This window comes from Idiotropiscis lumnitzeri, chromosome 19 (genome assembly GCF_059441095.1).
Source record: "Idiotropiscis lumnitzeri isolate Australia: NSW breed Sydney's pygmy pipehorse chromosome 19, RoL_Ilum_1.0, whole genome shotgun sequence".
In the NCBI taxonomy this organism is placed as follows: Eukaryota; Metazoa; Chordata; class Actinopteri; order Syngnathiformes; family Syngnathidae; genus Idiotropiscis; species Idiotropiscis lumnitzeri.
In genome coordinates, this window is record NC_142409.1 from 11,637,962 (window position 1) to 11,656,750 (window position 18,789).

An 18,789-nucleotide genomic window follows, 5' to 3' on the forward strand; every position below is an offset into this window, starting at 1 on the left:
ATGTCCAAAAATGTGCGCACACTGCCCATTTATTGGACTTGACGGTTCCAATGCTCCACAGCCGCTCGGTTGGGCCCGGCAACTCCGCTTTAACCGCGGCCGGCCAGCTTTTAACTCCCGCTGTCATCTATCTGCTCCTGTTTTCAGCAAACAAAAGAACCCGAGCGGCCCGGCTGCAGGAGTGTCACTGCGATGACGGCGGCGGCGAAGGCAGGTCGTGCCACTTTCAAAACAACAATATCCACACCCAAGGAAAAATGAGGAGCCGCCTGCCGTGAGCTTTCAAAAGACAAAAAGAGAACGAGGCAACCTGTTTGTTGGCACGCTTTCATCGGAAGATTTTCAAGTAGGTAAATGTAATTGAGCGCGCGCGTGGAATCAAAGGCGCTCTTTCGACGTTTTCAGACGAAACGACATTGCCGGGGCTCCGACAGCAATGTGCCAATTATCACACGGTGGCCTGATTTATTCAGCATCACAGGCGCTTTTTGGAGGAGCTGGCAAGACAACTTTTTATTATCTTCACGAGGGGCCACATAACACCTGCGTATCAATACGGACCTCCACCAAGGCCAAATTGGCCCCGTTTGGTCCGATGCACGCAAACGTGCCCGAATTTTGCCAGTGAAATAGAAAAAATGGAGGGGAGGGATGGGCGACGGGGGGGGGGGGGGGTATCTATTTTATATATCATTGTGACTTCAACTTCCTGTAATGGTCCACAAAACGTATTTTTAGGGTGCGTCGTTTCTCAAGAAAAGCTGCAAATGCAAGTGGCGCCCGTTTCCGTTTGGCAAGCGATTTCCTGGCCGTGCCGTCGCACTCGGCATGCCTGACAGCTGACTGATGACAAGTGGTCTCCTGGGGGGCTCACACGCACGCACACGAGACGGGGCCCATCGGGGGTGTGAGGAGGCTCCGGCGTCGGCCACTGAGAAATTGCCCGTAATGGTCCAGATCGCAGACTTTTGTCACACTAACTGCAGGCGAGTCGTGGCGACGGCGGCGCCAACACACGGCAAGGTGGATTCACGTTGGCAAAACTAGCGACGGATAATGGTCTGTCCCACAATATCCGGCTCGGAAGCGGGAAATCTATCAAAGGTATTGATCTGGCAAGAGGAGAATTGGGTAGAGCGCCTTTGTTTCTCCAAAGTGTTTGCTTGACGCGGGTCGGCCCGGCCTGACAACGTTCATATATTAGACGGCGGGCGGCTGGTGAGCGCTGCTTGCTTTCCTCCTCTTCATTTCGCACCTCAGTGAGGCGGCAGGTGGACGTACGTGCACAGACGAGTGCTTGGACTAGACCTCGTTTGTTCCGTCAACGCTACATTCTAATGTCATGCCGAGGTGCCATTTTTGGGACTTCCATTTTATTCTTTTTGTCCACTTGTGGTCGCCATTAACACATTCGACGGCACTGTAGCATCTGTGACTGAATGCGTGTGACTTTAAAAGGCAGGGCCTGACCTGTTGAGCTTCGTTCCGGCACATTGGCGCCACCAATTATTCAGCATGCTACATTGACGGAGGCTCTTCCGGCGGAAGTTGTTCATTACACAGAAAAAAAAAAATAAATAAATAAAAAAATACAAAAAAATCGAGAAACATGGAAATCGACTTCAACATATGAACAACAACAATTTTGTGCATTGCAAAGACAAAATGCTCACAAAAGGCGACAATATTTTGGAGATGATTTTGAAAATTTGTTTTGGACAAAGAACAATTTAAAAAAGAAAAATCACATTCAACATTTACCGATACATACACATGCTGTACTTTTGAAAAATTGCTCAAATATCTCAAATTTTATTTGTTTTTAATTCAAACAAACAAAAGCAAAAACAGAAATGTTTTATTTGGGTGAAAAAAAAACAGATTTTTACTAATAAGAAAAACAAAAAAATGTTCTTTGGGCTTTGGATAAAAAGTAAAAAATAAAAAATAAATAAATAAAAACAACTGGAGACATTTTGGGGTTCTTTGAAAAACATTTTTGCGTGCCTTTTTTATGTTCAGCAAAAAAAAAAAAAAACATACTTTGTGGAATAAACTATAACTATAAACTAAAAAGATTATTTGAAAATTGATTAGTTAAATCGCTAAATTGTTTGACTGGAAAGCGCAAAAGACGCGCAGAAAAAGCGCTTGACTGACCTGCGGCCCCATGGCGGCCGCGTAGGCCGGGTGCGACTGGCCCACTTGACTCAGCTCCGAGGGACTGCCGCTGATGTCCGAACTTTCGTGGGCTCCTGCCGTGGAACATAAAAAACAAAAAAGAGGTCAAAGCCATGAAGGGGGTGCGCATTGCTCGAGCGTGCCGACGACACAACGACAGGCGGGGGAAGCCCGGGCAAGGGTGGCGAGCCGCTGCCTAATTTCTATTTAAGCGTTTCATCAATAAGCGCCGCCGTGCTGAACAAATGAGCTGAGTGGCGGACGCGTGCCGGCGGGTCCCCGTTGGCCTCAATTAGCGCTGAGAGATGGCGAGCGTATTATTCCGCCATTTACATGAGAGAGTATCACCCGCGTGATCCCGCTTGCCTCCCCGGCGCCGGCTGCACGGGGAGGCGCACAATGGGCCCCCACGACGAAGGGGGGGGGGCGGCGGCTTAATCCACTGACGGAGAACCAGCATGATCATGAAAGTGCTCGGACACTCAAGCTTGACAAGTCTGGCAGGAAAATTTGGAGCAAATATTTCCAGGAAGCACGTCTAAAATGATCAATTATCAACAACTCAGCATCGTCACTAAACAGGTGGAAGCAAATTTTTTTCACATTTCAGCAAGGCCTCGTTTATCCAGCATCAAGAATGTCGCTTGATGACATCGTCAACTCCCCATAAGGCAAAGAAGTTGCGATCTGGAAACGGCATCGGTCTTCCTTTCCGAAATGGATCCCGTTTGCATTCGTTGGCCACTTTTGACATCTTTTCATGCTCTGTCATTTAAAAATGAATTATTAAAAAAAAATTCAGAAACGTTGTTTAGGAGACATTTGGAAGTCCCATAGATCAAAAAGACTCTTTGGCCATCTAAAACTTTTTTTCTAAAATCCGGATCTCTCCCGTCTACGATTTTTTTGGATGAAAAGCGTAAGGTTGCTTTGCAATCGCGACGTTGATCCAAAGCGTCATTCTGAGAGACCTTTTGTTTTTTATCTCTGAGGTTTTTTTTTTTTTAATTTCTTTTTATCCTCCTGCTAATGACGGCAGTCATGAAAGGACATTCGGCAAGTTTCTGCTTTGATGTGCGAGACAAAGCAAAAAAAAAAAAAAAAAGAAGACTAGTTTTGTTTTGCTTTGCCGGCCTGACTGATGTTCCCCGCTCACTTGTTTACTGCACATGCGCCGCGTTTTTGCAAAGACGACGAGAAGAGCTTTCAGCGTCCAACGCGAAAGGCCCGACGAGAGCTGCGCGTCATCTTCACATTTCACACAGCGGCTCTTTTTATTTTTTTTTCCCTTCCCGGGGAATAAAGTGGAGTCTGCGGGGGGAAGTGAAGTCAAGCGTGCGCAAATGTGACTGAAAGCCACACACCCTTGTTAAAGAGCAGCACACCGGCAATGAATGGCGAGCAAAACAAAATCACCTTTCAGCATCAGGATTGATTTTGCTAAATGGATTATCGCAGCTTTTAAAGGCTGAATTTTTTTTTTTCTTTTGTCTTCATTTTGAACAAAGCGAGCCTGATCAAACGTACCATTGAATTCCAAGTTGACCGGCGAGATCTCGTTGCCTGTCAAGTATATTTATGCGAGGCATTTTCAACTCAAAATCATTTCATCTTCCCCCATAAAATCCGAATAATTGGTGAATGGCGTGACCCGTCACATGAACCTCAAGCGTCGCATGCGCTAGCCCACGGGGAGACGCTCGCTTGCTTGTTTCTTCTTCTCGCTGGTTTTCTACCGCCGGCTCTCGGTGGACGTCCGCAGCGAGGAGGACGCTTTTTGACAAGCGCGTCTCCTTTCACCAATTATTTCCGCCAATACAGCAGACCCACCCGGCGCTTAAGAACAATTCGACTCCATTTGAATGAATGCAAAATTTGTTCTTTTCAATTAAAAAAATTCTAAATCTTCTATAAAAAAAAAAAAATAAAATAAAAAAAATTATTCTTTTAATTGTTGCTAACTAATTAAAAATGGAAATAAATAAGTTTGTGGAGGTTTGTTCAAGCGTTTTTTTTTGTGTTTTTTTTGACAAATGCAACTCGATATCTGCCGTGGACATTTCACGCCATCCAATTATCTCATTAGCATCAAAGCGCGGCCACAAAAGGCAATTATCCAAATGAAAAACGTTCATTTTCAAATCACGAAAACATCAATGACGATGGCGGCGGCGTCGAAAGCATCATCTCTGATCCAAGGATTCCTCGATGCCTCTTCACAATTTCAGCAAGGTTAACATGTTTATTGGCTGGGAAGAGATCAATAATAAATAAATACCTGTGCCCCTGACACGCAGGGCCGAATTCCTTCGGCAAGTTAGCCAGCCAGTCCATCTGGAATGATCTTTTTATGATCAAAACCTTGATACATGTTTAACGTCTTTTAAAAAAAAAAAAAAGATCAGAAAAGAGATTGTAGATGAAGATAAATACCAGAATGCAAAGTCAAAAGAAAGCCTTCGACCGCGATCGGGGGGTTAGGAGGGGCGGGGAGGGTCATAAATGGAATATGTTTGGATGATGAAAAGATGAAAGATTGAATCTACGGAAGGCGTTTGCGCTTTCATGTCTGCGGCGACGGTACAAGCGACCCGAAATCAAGCTGTCACGGGCGATGTTGCGACTCTATCCGCAGATCGTCTTCTGGCCGTGACGGTAACACGGAGCCACTTTGGGAGAAAATGTATTTAAATGCAACGTGATCTCATGCCACGTGTGGCAAAGCGCCGGGGCTGACATTTACGGCGCCGCCGCCGTTTCCAAACGCCGTATAAATTCTCTCTCATTGATCACCAAAGTGGCCACCGGAGAGCTACTTTCAATGCCAGTGCATTTACGTGCGTGAGCGTGTGCGTCTTCATGCAGGGTGCCCCGAGGACTCGGGCACAAAACAATTAGCCTGGATTTCATAAAGCAATCAGCATGCCACCTTGTCTAATGCAGCCGCTTCATACATTAAAATGGGCGTTATTGAAAGCTTTGTGTCCAGGTTAGTTTTCGCCTGGCTGCATTTATGAATCAATTTCTGCCCATAAAAGAAGCCGTGACACTTAAGCTATTTTCGTGGAAAGGCATTATGTAAGTTGTCAAATGTAGCGGAGAGAGCGAGCGAGGGAGGGCAAGAGAGAGGCCCGCTAACGATTGGCGGGCTATTCACGCCGGGGCTGCCGAGCACCATTTTTATAATGGCGCCTTTCAAAGTGGCCGGCTGTTTGCGATGAACAACTTGTCAATCATTGTCACCGTTTGCCGAAACCGAAAGCGCGCCGGAGGAATTCGAGGGGCACGCCACAACATGTTCATGACATGTTGAAATGCGAATTACGGCGGTGGCGTTTGTTACAAAGCAAATGAATGTGCAGAAATGAGCCACCGGAAATATGGAAGATGATGCCATCAAGTTGGAGCTTTGTAAAAATAAACTTGTGCCAAAACATTTGAGGCGAGCCATGTTTGCGCTCGTCTTCATCTTGCCACCTGCTCGTGCGCTCAACAAAACGTCTCGCCGACAAATAATCCTCGACAGTTCACTGCTTTGAGTTTTTAATGAACTCATTCGCTGCCATTGACGGATATAGTCGCCCAAAAAAATTCTGTTCATTTTGGCTCGGGTCAATAAATCTGAATCGGACACAAAGTTTGTGGTCATCTGTACAACAGCCAGCTGCTTGTTTGGCGCCACCAAGGCAGACGCTTGGACGTTTTGCAAGGAAAGCGGTGAAAAAGAAACCAGTGCAAAGCGGCTGCAGGCGGGAATTGAAGTCAATGCTCCAAAGATAACCCCCCCAAAAAGCCCCCCGGGGGGGTGCGTGTCGTGCCGCTGACAGATGGATAAAGAAAGAGAAAAACAATCTATTAATGTGATCAAACGTGTCCTTTGCTGTTGATTGCGGCCACTTTGTGTTGCTCGGTGGACGCATAAAGGATAAACATTCCGTCAATAGCGCAGCCAAATGCCCCAGATTGTTTGGCCATCGATTTTGGTCAACAGTACTGGAAAAGTTGATGCGGCGTCGGGGGGGCGGCGCGACACAAACGCATGCGGCGGCACAGAATGGACCATGAGGCCGAGTGTATTGAAGTCGGGGTTGAACACCAAAGCGGGAATTCGACATCGCGGCGCGTGCGGATCTCACCATCAAGTGGCACGTTCTTCCGGGGGGCAAAAATTCGGATGCCGCCGCAATTAAAAAAAAAAAGATGCTCATTAAAAGTCCAGCAAATGACAACCCAATTCAACATTTCATATGTTCTAGTCCAGACCGATCTCCTTTTTCAAAGTCTTGCCAATGAATTACCAATAGGTTCTTACTTTGACTAGACAGATCCCGTATCTCAAGTTTGCACTTGCAAGTCAAAGCAAAAAAAAAAAAAAAAAAATGGCCGAATGACAGCTCAGGTCTCCAAAAACTCGTACTCTCCACGCCATGTGGGCAATAACAATTCACTTAAGTGGGCGTAACCGCGAGCGAGCTCTCACCAAAGCCCTCAACGATAACAAACAGCATAATGTGCTTCCAATAAGCGCCGGACGGTTCCCACCGGACCACCGAGAGGAGTAATACAGTTTGGAGGCTCGGCCGGGAGAAGTCAATAGCGCCCGGTGGGAGCGTCGCGTAACGCCGTTAGCCGCAATAGGGCCGGCCGCGGAGCTGTCATTAGCTTAATGAAGAGCCGCGGCGGGGGCAAGAGGCCACGAGAGGCCGCCGACATCTCGGCGGGAATCCGGCATCTCGAGCGCTAGGCAGGGAAAACTCACTCATTCGTTATCGGGACCGAGGGCTGCAATGGAGTTTCGAAACGGAGATGCCCAAGATAATATTTTGATATAATTTATGACAACATTCGAACCGATTCTTGCTGTGAAGAAATGTGCTTTTGGTTCGGAGTTCTGCACGGCTTCAAAAGTTTCAGCCACAAGCCGAGATCTGGCCTTGGCATGCGAGGAACGTGTCATGTAAATGTCCCCTTGGAGGACGACGACAAGGACGGGCAGAGGTGAGCGTGATTGGACGGCGTAATGGCTTTCTTGTTGAAATGTAAACAAGAGACAAAAGCCGCCCGTCAGATGTTGAGCGATCTGCACGTAGACGGCACGAGAGCCACTCCACGCTCTCGTTCTCCGGCCGGCCGAAAGGCTCTCGGACGTGCGAGTGCTCCGGCCTGACGCTCTTACCTGTAACCCCCCCCTACACTCCCCACCCCCTCTTTGACGCTGGAGTGGCGACGGGAACAAGAGGCACCCGAGCCCATCTCAAAGGTCAAGAAGGAGAGCCGGTGTGATGGCGAGTGGAAAAGGACGAGGAGGGCGCAACGGGCGACGGAGGGCTTTGTGTCGCATCGTCGCGCGTACCGCGGGACACTTTGTAGCCGAGCGCATCCGTTACAGAGCGTCCTCCTCATTCGGCAAGCAATGTCAAGCTGATTAGCTGAGGGTTGAATGAGGCAAATAACAATCCAAATGATGCTTCATCCTTTTAGGGCGAGATGAAGAGCGGCTTTGGAGCGCCGTAAGCCTTTTAGGAGACGCCTGCTCCGCCGGCACTCCTCCTCTTCCCTCCCTCAGCATTACTTAAATGCTATTTGCTGTAAATAGGATTCTGCTGCCCGCAGCCCCGCGCAGGCCTCCAGCGGGAAAGATGGGAGCGATAGCCCACGACCACTGCACTGAATAAAAAAAAAATCTTATTGTTTGTACATGCGAGGTTAGATTTTTATTTTTTTTTTAATTCATGATTTGGTGGATTAGTTCCTAATTGTAACTCTAGTCCACACATGTTAACACTCTCGACAAAAATCATTTAAAGATATTTTTTTTTCTCCCAAATTTGAGCGTAATCTTCAGTAAGGAAAGAAATGAACCGTCTTGAATTTGACTGGCTTCCAACGAGGCATGATTGTACACGATAAGCGATTCCTCCAAATCATCCAACGACATCCTCTTTTATGGCTTCAATTCCAGCCAAATCGGACGGCCGGTCCCTAATGAGGTGGCTAGGCGACGGCTTTCGATTCCATCAGCGGGCATGAGCTTCATTGTGTGTCGTGGCCGTAAAACAACACATTTTGGGGGCTTCTTTGTCCATCCAGCAGGACATTTAGACGTAGCCAGCGGGGTGTGAGGGATAGTCCGCCGTCAAGTGTGTGTGTGTGTGTGTGGTGGGCGAGACACTCACATGTCATGGCTGACACATCAGCCTGGGCCGCTCCAGGCGATGCAGCCCTAATGCTGCCTATGTCCCACTTTCAAGCCCTTGTCCCTCAAAGCCCGCCCTCCTCCTTGGCCCAAGCAAGCCCCCCCCCCCCCCCCACACACACACACAGACCCCCCCCCTGACCCCCAATCCCATCCTTCTGTCGTAAGCCCGTAATGACAATGGATCACTGCGGCGCGATGCGCCACCACAACGTCAGCTGATACAAACGGCTCCACAGTGTCATGTGCAACGATGGAAGTGCCCAAGTCAAATCGTCGTCGTGTTTCACATCAAGGTACAGTAGAGGAGGCGAACGGAGGATTTGACAAACGTCATCCACCACCAACACGGCAACGCAACGATACAAAAAAAAAAGGCAATCCAAGCGCACAATCATCTGCAAGCTTGCTTCCGTCGCCGTTCAATTTGGAATCAAGACGGTGACTCTTGTGTCATATTGCCAAAGGGAACCTTTTTGTGGCAAGCAGCTTGTCGGCCATGTTTGAGGAGTGTGAAATTGGTGAGCGAAACGTTTTCAAGCATGTCGTGGCAAAGTGACAGATTTTGAAAATCATTTTTAATTAAAATTCAGGACATCATAACACCAAGTCCTGAGTGCTGAAAAATGAAAGCACATTTATGAGGAAAAAAAGAAATTGTTGGTCGGCCATCTTTGTGGCGGGAACAATTAATGGGGAAATTATAATCGGTTCTTTTCAATCAATTTGACCAAACGGCTTTCAAATTACGGCATGAGGAAAATGACAGACTGGACGAGTTTTGTTTGACTTTTGAGGTTAATTTCTCCCAACAAACAAATATTTTGACCATCTTCCCAGCACATTATTCCGCAGAAACTGGCGTGTGCGTGTGTGTGTGTAAACAGTATTGCTTTGAAGCCGATAACTCTATTCTGGAGAAAAGCAGAATCAGGGTGTTATTCCACATCCCGAGATATAAAAGAGGGGAAACATAATAACTTCCTTGGATCACACACACACACACACACACCCCTGCGCGTGCACCCCACCCCCCTCCGTGCTATTTGCGCCCCGCCTGCCTCATCCACCATCCGCCCACTTCTCCCGCCTCAATCTTTGCTTTCAAAGGAAGCGAATCAGCCGGCGGGACAGAAGGTTACGCATTAGTACTGGTCATTGCTCAAAGAGCCAACGTTATAAATAATAAAAGGCCGGTGAAGGACACGGGCCGCCGGGATGCGTCTCTGGTTCACGCCACACCAGTCAAATACCAGACGTGTCATTTCTTTACCCCACAACAACCCCCCCCCCACTTCCATCGACCTCCCTCGCGCACACCCCTCAAATAAAAATAAAGTAAATAAATAAATAAAAAAACACGACTGTAGCTCGCTGCCACCGACAGCGCCGCTTTGTTAGCAAAACATTAAAGGTTTGCCGGGATTGGATTAGCAAGCGCACGCTCCTGTTGTGGAAAAAAAAAAAAGAATTAATATTGAAATTCAATTTGTTTCCTACTTTCCTCCAAGTTGGTGCACAAAGTCGACATGAAACGGAACGACCTTCACTCAAGTGCTCGCCGTCTTCATGCCAAGATGGACGCATTAGCAAGCGTGTCTGAGCGCCGTGTTACACTATTCGTCAACGTGTTGCACTTTCCGCAAATGTGTTACACCACGCGTGAGCGTGTTACACGTTTGTGAGCGCATTAGTGAGTGTGTGACACCTGCTTTGCATGCACAGAGATGTGAAATGCACATAATGAGATCCATCTCCCGGGGAAAAGACTTGCAACCAAGCTCGCTTCCCTCTGCTGCCTTTATCCACTTTTCTTTATCCATTCGCAACTCCTTTGCGGCACTTGATGATTTAAATAATAACAACTCCCGCCTGACGCTCAGTGTGTGTAGTCCACAAAGGTTTGCTCCAAATTGGTTTTTGCAGCAAATAGACCCAAATTCCTTTAAAAATGTAGTCTGTGCTTTAAAAGGGGTCGCGGATATTAAGAAAAAAAAAGTGACAAAGTGAAAAATGTATTTCATGTGTCTTACATTCATCCTTGAATATAACGAAATGTAGCGTGTTGGGATTTTTGGAGTGACTTAAAAATATTAGTTTGCGTGAACATGAAACTGCGCCAACTGCTTTCAGATATGTTAAGTCAGGCGTGGGCAAACTACGGCCTGGGGGCCACACGTGGCCTGTTAAACGTTTTAATCCGGCCCGCCAAACTTGAAAAAAATGAAATGAATAAACCTTGTTATTGTTTTATTTTCTAAATACTCTGGTGTGTCAAAGACAGATATTTTGTTTGTAATGCTTTTGTTCACTTTCATTCAAAATTATAAATTTTTTTTTTCTCCGATGAGGTGAGGTTACCAAAACACTCCATCCATCTGCTCCTGGTCTGGCCCCTCTGTCAAATTTTAGAACCCATTGTGGCCCGCCAATCAAAAAGTTTGTCCACTCCTGTGCTAAGTGATAACTCTTTTTTGTTTGTTTCTTTAAAGTACGGCTAATAGTTTTCACTCAAAGAATATGCCATCAATTGAACTGCGCCAGACTAAATATTTCCAAGTGATTGCGCAATGTACGTTTTTTTGGTGGCAAAACATGTCGGCCATGTTTGCGATATGTGTCACCGCTAGTCTTTACGTTGTTTTCTGATTTCAAAGAATTCACCGTATATTTCCTGCTCACGGGAATTTTCTGACATTCTGTCTTAACAACTCCACTCTGCACCGGGCACGCTTTGCCATAAACTGATGTCACTCTCATCCGAACACTGAAAGCTTGAAAAACGGAACAATTGAACTGTAAACGGAGCCTAAAAAGCGCGCTGCGATATTAGCACTAACGTGTGTTTTGATCCGTATGACTTGCCGTGCCCGGTAATTCAAATAAAAAGCCGTGGGCGGTGTTTGTGGGCAACCTTGTGCAAAACCACCCCACCATTTTGCAGCAATGGGCATAAGTGCGGCCCATTTGGCGCCGACAGTAAGTGTGCGAAATGAGCGGTGCTGTCCTTCCCGGGCCGGCTCGCTTTTGACAACGTGATGATGGAAGCGTCACATCCTCGCAAGACTAAATGCAAACTGACAAGAGATGAGCCCGCGCTCGCCCAATACAATGTGGAATTGTGCTCTGAGTGTCTTATTATCTTGTCGGCTGATGTCTGCAAGAGGGAGATTTGACTTGAGGAGTGAAGACAAAAGCTGCAACGCGCATCAACCCCCCCCCAAAAATAAAAAAATAAATCACACAACAAATGCCTGCCCTCGTACTAACCACAGCTTTCCACACCTAATGTCCAGCACTTCTGCTCGGGAATAAAAGGCGGCGGCGGCGTGTTTGCGGTGCTTCATAGCGCCTGTTAGCTCAAGTGGAAGACTATTTGCACAGGCCAGCTTTTAGGAGGAGGAGGAGGAGGAGGAGGAGGAGGAGGAGTTGGAGGAGCGCACGCTTTCGGCAGGTTCACAATTTGTGTCGGGCAAACGCCGCTTCAATTGTCATCGCTGACGTCTGTTTGCTACACTCACAACAAGTTTTTACACCCCCGCCCTCAATTAAAAAAAAGAAACAAGCTTAAATATGGAGCAGAAATTAGGAAAAGGGTTGTTTTGCTAATGTTGGAATATTAAAAGAAAGATTTTATTTTAAGAATAGATTCCGTTCCATTTTATGCGATATTTTTTTTAGAAACTGAAAATAGCTAAATTTCGATCAAACAACTAATGTCGTTACTTTACATGCAAGATATTTGTCATTTATGATCAAAAGTCAAAATATGAGGAATAAAGTCAAAATGTTCTTCACAAAATTTGAGAATTTTAGAAAAAATAAACTGAAATGTAACAAAAGTCATAATTCAATTAAAATGTTTTGCACATAAATACAAATTGTACCTCAATCAAAAATTTTGCACCAAAAAAGTTGTGAATGTACTGAATGTAAAAGTGAAATACAACTGAACTGTGCCAATCACTGAGCCGACATTCGATAAAGTCACAAAGTCCGAAAAATGTTGCTGAGGCACACACACTGACGCAACATCACCTCATTTTCACACACTTACAAAAATCTCTAATGCTCCGTTTTTGTTTTGTTTTTTTGCGGCAAAATACAACCTTTTACGTGCATGATGGAATTTGTGTCAATCGGATATTTTAAAAAACTGCTTTGAAAGCAACATGATTTGTATTTTGGATTTTTTTTTTTTTATGATGGCATGTCGGCCATGTTTGTGAGTGTGTAAGGTACATTTCCTTGCAACTCAGTCCTTCTCAAATAATGTGGCGGCCCCCCCCCCTGGGAGGTCGCAGCCCTCCTAGGATCAAGTGCATTTGCACACCACAGTAGGTGGCAGCGGCGCTTTCATCGTCACAATGTGCGTCGGGTGTATTAGCTCAACGGTGTCACGGGCTTCTTTTCGGCACCGAGCCTGCGCACACACACGCGCGCACGCACACACACAACAGGAGACATGAAATGCAATGAACTAACCCTCATTAGACAAAATGTTAAAGAATTTTACAATGATGAGAGCCTAAAAACAATGTTCATCACGTGAAATAATGTTCTGTGTTATGCAGAACTATTTGACAACAACTGATAGAATTTGTAGTTGTAGCAAATATTTTCTCCTTCCTAGGGGGGGCATACGTGAAAATATTTGAGAAGCTTTGTTGCAACTTCGTGAGCATTTGCTTTTGTGCCGTGTGTGTCAGACCGTCAGTCATAAAACTGTATAGCGCTTATTTGTATGCAAAATTTACGACAGCTGTGTCGAAACAACAACAGCTACGTTAATATTACTCAAGTTAATTTTTGACTAACATTTTTTTTTTGGGGGGGGGAATGCATAAAACAAACATTGACTCAATTGTGGAAAATGGAAAGAAAAGCAAGTAATGGACGTTGACGTTGAAATCGAAATATTGTAAGAGTGCTGCACGTGTGCTCATTCATGCCTGTCTCTCCGGCTGACAGGTCAGGAAGGAAAGGCAAGACGGTCCACAGCCAAGAGTGCTGCCACTGGGCAAAAAAGAAGTGAGGAAGCACGGTGACCACCCCCCAAAATTCACACTCGAGCGCCTCCAGAAAAAACATCTCCATTGACGATAAATTGTGTCGTCATCGGTCACACGCAAGCCGGCACGCAAACAAAAGTCCAATGCATCGAAAATTCTCAGATGATGAGTCATTCAAAATAAAAGATGCTAAATGAATTGACATTGCAACCGTTTGCGTTAACCTGCCACCTTGCGAAGAAACAAGAAAAACACACCAAGTTTGGCAGCGATAATTTGCTTCAACACGCTTCGGCTGAATCGCTTTCGGCAACTCTTGCAAAAGTTGAATGATCTGACATGCGGTGCATTTTGAAAACGACACTAAAATATTATAGTTTGAAAAAAAATCTTAGGGACAATTTGATATCAAGAAACTGCAAAAATAAAATGTAATACACACTCTCACAGACACGCACATCTACGTTAAATCAGACAAAGCAAACAATTGAAATATAATGATAATACTCAAACAACACTTACTTTTATCCGTCTTGTTGTAAAAACACGTATTATGACACACACACACACAAAAAAAAAAACAAGGCCTCAATTGAACAAGGTGGTGACAACAATTAGCGTCATTGCTGGTCGAATTCTGTTCAAAAATGGCCTCACGCAAAAATGACATTCAAACGAACATTTCTTGCTGTCGCTGACATGCGTTTGGGAGGTTTGCATTTGAGTAAACTAATAATTACGTCATGGATCACTTTGTCAACGGAGGAAGAAAAAAAAAAACTCTTCAAATTACACGCAACGATCAGCTGGCGCAAAGTAAGCATTTTTTTTTCACTTTGGGAAACTAATGCGAAACCAAAAATCTAAAAAATATGAAATATGACTGCAGCTTCCAGGCAAGACAAAGTAAAGCAAATTTGACTTGAATATTGCGCACTGAAGCATCGACAACGAGCCTTGGAACGCAAATGTCCTTTTATGCTTCCTAAAAAGACGGCTGAAAAGTATTGAAGCACGACGAGAGCCAAATGGGAGTCAGTTTCAACGAGCACTTGAAAGTTTGTCGCACATGCCGGTCCTCACTTGCGAGCCAGACGCAGACGCGGAGCCCCACTCACCGTACAGTTTTGCGGGGGCGCCCTCCCGCTCGGGGCCGTCAGCCGGCACGACGGCCGTCTCGTCGTTGAGCTCGCTGTCGGGGCTGCCGGCCGCTTTGTCGTCCGGACGTCCGCCGAGATCCAGCGCGCTCATGTCGCCGCCGCCGCCGCGCATGAGCGAGAGCAGCGGCTTGCTCAGCTGCCCCGTTAGCATCGGAGGAGCTGGAGGGATGCCAGGTGGGATGCGGACCAGGCGGCCAAGAGCAGAGGAGGAGGGAGGGAAAAAAAGAAAAACGCAGCCGTGGTTACAATGTGCTCGGGCGCGCTCCTTGGCTACCTCACACTCACTCTCTCTCTACCCACATTCCCCCTTTCTACCCCAGACCCGATGCCCCCCCCCCCCAACCCCCACAACTCTCTCTCTCCCCCTCCTGCTCCCTCCCTCTCCGGCTGCCTTTCATCCCAAAGTGATGCTGCGAAGTAGCGTTACGAGCTGACACACGCTTGGTTTTAGCCAACAATGCGCTGTTCGGAGCCTTCCAGAACTCCACCTTCACAGGCAGGTACACGCCAGACATTGAAAACAAACCCGACAAAAGGAACAACTATAAAAACAAATGCAATACGGGCGCCATATTTTTCAAATAAAAATTGAATAATTAATAAACATCTGGCAATAAAAAAATGTCCCCCAAAAAGTGAAAACAAGTAGACACCGGAGTTGAAACAATTAACAACCACGTCAGAAAACAATGAGCAACATTTTCGATGATTTCCTGAAAGATGTTACAAACCATACCAGGAAATGTAACGGAATTAACTCATTCACGACTAGCCAATTAAAAAAAAAAAAAAAGATCTTTGTCGTCTTTAGCCGTCAATGGCCGTAAAGGAGTTCATCAATCTTAGTGAAAACGGGAACATTTCAAAGTAACAACAATCCATGTGGTGCTGTGACGATACCATGTCGATCGGCTACGATTTTCGACGATCATAGCGACGCGTTTTTCCAGCTCAATTAGCGATAGCGATGCAAAGTCAACATGGCCGCTGAACGCTATTTGAGAATACCCAAATTTGCTCACACTGCACATCATGGTTTGATATGATGACGACGTCAGATATTTTATCCGCTAAATCTCACGCAATAATATCTTGCAAAGTAAAAAAGACAAAGTGCAACCTTACCTAAACGGAGCTCCACACAAATCAAAAATTACAAAACGAAGCTTTGCCGAGGTTCCCAAAGTTGAAATCAGTCAAAATTTGAGATGGGGGGCATCAAACATGACGACCCGCGACGACCTGCTCGCGAGCCAACGAGCGCAAAGCGCCACCTCAAGCTGCCAGCACGTGGACGCCCAGCGCGGCTTTCACGCTGAGGTGGCTTCCTAACGACGAGCGGCGGGGATGTCGCCGCCGCCTCCTCCCCCCCCCCCCCCCGACTCCCTCTGCACCATCGCACGCTGCCCACCCTCACCCCTCACTCTATCTGTCTCTTCCGCCTTGTGTCTGGCCACCGGAGAACTCCTCAGACAGTGTTCACCCCACCTCGGGCTCCGAGACGCAGACGAGGAGCAGCGGGGCCGTGCTACGCTTCCTTATTTAGGGATCAACCTAAATATGTCTGAGCAAGGGGCAGGTGACCAGCGTGTGTACACGCGCACAATGAAAGCAAGAGAGAAACCAGAAAGAAAAAAGAAGAAAGATTTTTGGTTACCATTTCTATAGAATTTTTTTTAAATGTTTTTTCTCTCTCGCTATTTTAGAGTGCTTTTTATTAATGTTGGTGACAACGGTGCCGCGATTTGGTTGCGGCGCCTTCTGTTGTACGTGACTTGGCCATCCGCATAACACGGTCATGCAGACACAAACAAAGAAGAGTTTCACAACTACTTGAGGTGACTCGATCGGCTGCAGCTCACGTGGAGGAGGAGGGGATAGCGCAAATGTATACCTGTGAGTGTTGATAAGTTGCCGCGTTGCATCACTGCCAGATTTGGTATTTTTGGACCAATTCCATTGGTTGGTGTGCCAGTGCACTCACATCACTCTGAAATCCAAAACGATTTTCCTGTTCAAGTCATTTTTGGGGGTCAGCCATTAATGATAATCACGGCATGTTTACGATGGAGCTTTTATAACTTTTCCCAAGTAGGTCATGTTCAAATACACTTGGCCAATCATCTACCCATCCCCCGTGCCCTTTTCAAGGATCAATTACCAGCCCGGTGTCGCCCCTCCCTCGTCCAGTGTAGGACCTCAGGCCGTATCTGATGCCGTTAACCAGAAAATCTCTTTCCATAAGATGAGGAGTGCTTTTACTTCTTCCTGAGCTCTCACACATTCCTGCTCATCAAAACGAAGCTAATTGCTAGGCTCATATTTAACAGTCTTGACTGACTTTCCCACGGTAATTTTGTTAATATCCCTTTCATGACCTATTTATGTTGCGGGATTATCTCATTGTCCTAAATGACATTAGCGTACTCGAAACCGATCAATTAATAAACGCCTCGTTCATTGATTCAATTAACGCTGTGATCGAATTCTGAGAGACACTCGCACCACACCAAGAAGAAATCCGGTCAGCAATAATTAATAAATGGTATCATTTACAAAACATGGCGATATTAACGTGAATTAATCGAATCCGTACTCAGATCCTCAAAGCAAAGTGACTTGGAATCTGACTCAGGTGCAAAAAAAATAAAATAATTGATCTGCACATCCGTAATATATTGCGCCTATGACCAATTTACACAGCCGGATTATCCTCTCATCCTTAATGGCATTTTTCCAAGAGGGGTAAATGAATAAACGCTTAATTTCATCCATTCAATTAAGGCAGCTGCTGAGATATGTGGCCCTCCACTAGCACGCCCCCTCCAACCCAAACTCCCATCTCGACCATCATCATCATCATCCCGCAGCCTCGCAAGCCCGAGGAAGATTAGAGTCCTGATCTCATTCTTGGCACTTGTTTGGAGTCTGTCAGGAAGAGGAATGCCGACATTACGGAGGTAGCGCCACACGCTCATGATATGATGAAATAAGGAGGAAAGGGGAAAGGAAAAAAAGGAGAAAAAAAAAAGATGGACGGAGAGAACGCTGCTCGTCTCCAAAGTGTCACCGGCTTGTTTATTCTATTTTTCATCATAGCTGCCGGGGCAAAGATTCCCATTTTCTTTTATGCTTTCTCTTCTTTCTTTTTTTTTGGGGCGCTCCAACAAACACACACACACACACACACACACACACACACCCACACACACATTCCACCGAGAAAAAAGAAACACTGCTCTCATTTGAAAGGTGTTGCAAACTCTCATGCCCCAGTGAAAATGACGTTGTGAAATTTGTGGGCTCCTCCCCCGCCGTCCCTCGCAGCCTTCAAGCAGCCAACAGACTGTGAAGAATAAATAATAAAAAGCTATTGATTATTTTGATGACTGCGAGATTCAATTAGGTATTCATTTTGCCCTCCAGTGGACCTATCAAGGCGAGAGCGGGCAGGGGAAGGGCTGACTTGGCGGCGGGAGGGGGGGGGGGCTGCCAAAAGGGAGCATGTGCTTTGATGGCCCACATTTGATTTAAGTGCATGCACTCCAAAAATCAAATGCGACACAAAGTGAGATGACGAGCGATGTTGTTAGCAGACGCGCCGATATTGAGCAGGCGCGACAGCTTCAACTCTTTCTATTGATTAACATTTTCATAGATGATCATGTGTCACGTCAAACGGCGGGCCCGGTGTGGTGACAAGCGCATTACAAAAGGGGCGCCATCAACTACCCGGACACATAAGTGGGAGGGAGGGTGTTGATTGTTGGGGGGGGGGGGGAGGGCGGCGAACTATCAATATGGTGTTGTGGCGTATCATTGTCTCAAACATACTGCAACGATCAGCCTTAAATATCAATCACAACATTTTAATATTTTATCTTTAGTGATATTGTCATCGCATTTTATCATATTGTTATGATACAATACAATTTTATTTGTATGGCGCATTTCAAAACAGCATTGGATATCTTGCAACATATCGCGATGTATTGTGATTATGTCTAAGAATGAAATACAACAGAGTCAAATATCAAGATGAAATGGAAATTGTTATGAAAACCTCACAATTCAATTATATTTTGATGATTTATGTTGTGATTCAATTTAATTTAAATAATTTGATGTACATCCGCAGACTAACTGTTGACGGGTTTTAGAGATTTATTTGTATGCCTGCGTGAACATAGTCACTAAGTCTTTGTCACCTCACATTTTTTGAGCAGAAAAACTTTTTTTT

At 45.9% G+C, this 18,789-nt stretch overlaps 1 protein-coding gene across 1 annotated transcript in view; it reads right to left on the reverse strand.

Moving 5' to 3' along the window:
- Window positions 1–14,816, reverse strand: part of pou6f2 (POU class 6 homeobox 2) — a 41,794-nt gene extending 26,978 nt beyond the window's left edge. The window contains exons 1-2 of the mRNA XM_088282347.1: window positions 14,508–14,816; window positions 2,161–2,255 (exon numbers count right to left, since the gene is read on the reverse strand). Coding sequence (XP_088138473.1) covers window positions 2,161–2,255; window positions 14,508–14,700 — 288 coding nt within the window. The 5' untranslated portion in view covers window positions 14,701–14,816. The remainder of the gene's footprint in view (window positions 1–2,160; window positions 2,256–14,507) is intronic.
- Between the last annotated feature and the right edge of the window lie 3,973 nt (window positions 14,817–18,789).